The following is a 3,585-nucleotide window of genomic DNA, read 5'->3' on the forward strand; positions in this document are numbered from 1 at the left end:
TAGCATAGTGTAAAATTTGAAAACTGTGGCCAAACATCAATTAATTGGGACTAGAAAATATTATTCCTAAGCAGAGAGAATATGGATTTAATGTTTTACCATAAGAAAAGTGACAAATCCAACCAACCATCCATCCCCACCTGTGCCCTATTCTTTCCTTGTGTTTCTTTAGAGCCTTTTCAGCTATTTCCTGTGAAGCAAACTGCACGAAGGCCTCCCCCGTACTCCTCCCCTGGAAGTCCACCGGCAATGTTATCCCATTTGGCACGATTTCCAACCCTTCAACCCAAGGACAAATAACCCCAGTAGGGGGGCAATATTAACATCACAAGCCCAGAAATGATTCTTCTTACAGCTTTAAATAAACCAGAATTTTAACTTTAGGTGAATGGTATGCTTTCAACAAGTACTCTTTAAATATGCATTGCAGTAATATGAAGTTCCATTATGACTAAGTATAACAATTCTTAACACACCCATGGCACAAAGAAAAAACTTGCCGAGCACAGGATGAATTAAGAATTCAACAAATAACTAACACTCTTATCTACTCAATGTTGAAAATTACACAATTTAATAAAAGTTTCAAGCATTAAATACAACAGTTTTACTAAATTCAAGAAACACCTTTTGCCTCATTTTTATAGTTCAATGTTTTACGTTAGTGGAACTTCAAGTTTTAAAAATTTACACATTTAAACATTTTATATACAAATTGAAACATTGCTTAAGTATATCATTGACAAACATACAATCTAAACTTTCAGCAAACAAACTGATCTAGACAGCACAATCATGCATTTTATGTTCTAACAGTAGTATGATTCACTTCTGGAAATTCCGTCTATGAAAAATCCTTTCCGTGGATACATTCCCAAGCTTACAAAAAGGGCTTAAAGCACTTTCCTAGAAGATATGAAATTATGTTCATATTTAACGTTGACAGCATTGAATTCTCACCAGTTTAGATAAAACAATAAAAACAGACTTGATCTCAAAAATTCTGGCAAAATATTAGGACTTGATACATATCTAACAGTCAGGATTTTAATTTATACTACCCTAATCCATGAGAGGATTTCTTGTTCTTAATTCCAGTTTATGACACCATGAATAATAAGTAATAGTATTTTAGATATAGGATCAAACATTCTACTAAACATGCAATTTTATCAGCTCTTCAGCATAAAAACATTCAAATACTTTAGGCCCAGAACAACTTTAAAACATTCTCTGTATTTCAGATACTAAGACTATAACATTCAATTATTCTTTGACTTTTAGTAAATTTAGAATTTCTTGGCTAAATCAGTTTTTCTGCATAAAGAGAATTAGACCGTTAAGAGACATTTCTGGTCCCAAGACCCAACGTGTCTTACAACATATACACCTGCCATAAATTACAACCACCTAACTCACACTATCTAATGTTTAGGGATCTTACCTTTAACTTGAAGTACTTTGCTGAACAGCATTGTGAGGAAAGTAGTTAAAGTTGTTGAGGACAATCCTCAAAGATCTACTCTGAACTACAATACTAAATACAGGCAAGTTAGCATTTTCAAAATACTTAATTTCCACCATTAAGATGGGTCTGAATTATATGAAGGTCTCCAGGAAGAAAATATTAATTCATCTGCATATAAATATCTGTTTAAATATCTCAGTTGCTCAACTTTAAGGTCTATTAAGTCATGTTGCCAGGAGCTAGCCAAAACTCACTGCTCAGCAACAAACACGACTACATACCTGAGAAGAACTGAACAATTTCTTCCTTGCTACATCCAAAGGGGAGTCCTCTAAGCCGTACAAAGCCATCATTGGCCGTGTCAGGACTATTTGGACCAGTATGCTTCAACACCCAATCCATTTCAACGTTGTTTGACTTGAATACTGAAAGAGGTGCTTAGAATTAGTCAATTTTGGAAAGTTAGAGAACTAAGTTCAGACTTCCTGGGTCTTTAGATAATCTAGGAAGAGCTGCCACAAACCCTTAGGTGACCATTTCCATGCGGTCAAATACCTAAAGTTCAGGAGGGATAAAATAGATCTCTGTTTAATGTTTATTTACTGTTACTAGGGCAACATAAATCAAACCTTCAACATATCTGTGTCCCATAGTTTCTCTGTCTTTTTTCAGGGCCAATTTGACTTCATCTTCTGATTCAAGTTCAACAAAAGCCTCGCCACTCGGTCTGCCTTCTCTGGTGTAGATGAAACGTATACCTTGAGCCCCATTTTGAATTTTGCAGTCTGGAAAGAAAACAACCGTTAATACAGAATTTAAAATTTAAAATTTAAAATCACCTCTGGGTGAGGGTGATGAAATGCCTATTCACGCCCCAACAAAGTAGATCACATGCAAAGCCTAAAATGTCCAAGATACTGCCGACTCCTAGAGTCTCTTCGAGATAATTAAGCTGTTATCCCCTCCAGATCAAACTTTATTCTCAATCCATCAATAAAAGCCAATATTGAAATTTCGTTTCTTAACAAAAATCTCCAAATGCTCACTACCCAAATGTTTTCATTAACATCATTTGTAACTTTTCAGTAAGTTAATTCTGAACCTTCTTATTTTAATGCATTTCCTGAATATATGTTTCAACTTTTGGTCTGGGACCTCTGATCATTTTAAACCTTATTAGCAGTGACATTACAATCCAAATTGCAGGGCCAATACTCACCTGAAGGGGATCAATGTTACAAAGCTAAAATGCTCCAAGCTGAACAGCTGAAGCCAAACCCAGTCTTGCCCACTGCAAGGTGGCTTCGTGTACTTGGTTCTTGTTTTACAGGTTGCTTTCGGTTAAATTCAGATAGTCAATACTACTAGTGTCCTTCCAAAACCTGCAGAATTCTTCCAAGTCAATGTGTATCAGTCTACTCTTACACTAATGGAAACAAGGATATTTTGGCAGAAATTATACAGGAACCTACATTATTTGGGGAAAAACTATTAGGCAACTGAACTTGCCTGGGCTTCAGTGTCCTCAACTGTAAAAGGAGCCAGATCAAGAACTAGGTAAGAACTTAATTACCAAATCTTGATCAGGAAAACTGTCTAAGATTTAAAAATGACAGTTTAACTCTAGGAACCAAAACGCCTCCTTTCCAAGGACATGCCAAAATTGTAAAGTTGTTATACTTTAAGGTTTTCAAAATATTACTGTTTGCCCAGCCACTAGGCAATTTTCTTAGGGTTGAGGGGGAAATCCAATTTATCCTTTCGAAGGCATCACAGAAAGGCTAGTGCTTAAAGGTAGGTAAAGGGGGGAAAAAATCCCGCCCTGGCCCGTGTGCTCAGGGTTAGAACGATGCCCACGCGGGAAGGTTCATTCCCGAGCTGCAGGTTCCATCCACAGCGAGGTTGGGGCGCGTGCAGGAGACCATCAATAGATGTCTCTCCCTCCTATCCTCTCTCCAAATATCGATGGAAGAAGTACCCTTGGGTGAGGATCACCAAAACAAAGGGGGAAAAATCCGCCAGAGAGGCCGCAGCAGAGGCCCAGAAGGCGGGAGGGCGGGGCTTTCGCTGTTTCCATTGCGTAAGAGCAGACGCCGGGGCGCGAGCAGCCCTGCGGG

General features: G+C 37.9%; 1 protein-coding gene across 1 annotated transcript in view; it reads right to left on the reverse strand.

The window, feature by feature from the left end:
• The window catches only part of HNRNPH1 (heterogeneous nuclear ribonucleoprotein H1 (H)), an 8,934-nt gene that overhangs the window by 4,562 nt on the left and 787 nt on the right, over positions 1-3,585 (reverse strand). The window contains exons 3-5 of the mRNA XM_006775384.2: positions 2,098-2,253; positions 1,750-1,893; positions 141-279 (exon numbers count right to left, since the gene is read on the reverse strand). Of these exons, the coding sequence (XP_006775447.1) occupies positions 141-279; positions 1,750-1,893; positions 2,098-2,253 (439 nt within the window). The remainder of the gene's footprint in view (positions 1-140; positions 280-1,749; positions 1,894-2,097; positions 2,254-3,585) is intronic.

Source organism: Myotis davidii, unplaced genomic scaffold (assembly GCF_000327345.1).
Source record: "Myotis davidii unplaced genomic scaffold, ASM32734v1 scaffold648, whole genome shotgun sequence".
Taxonomy (NCBI): Eukaryota; Metazoa; Chordata; class Mammalia; order Chiroptera; family Vespertilionidae; genus Myotis; species Myotis davidii.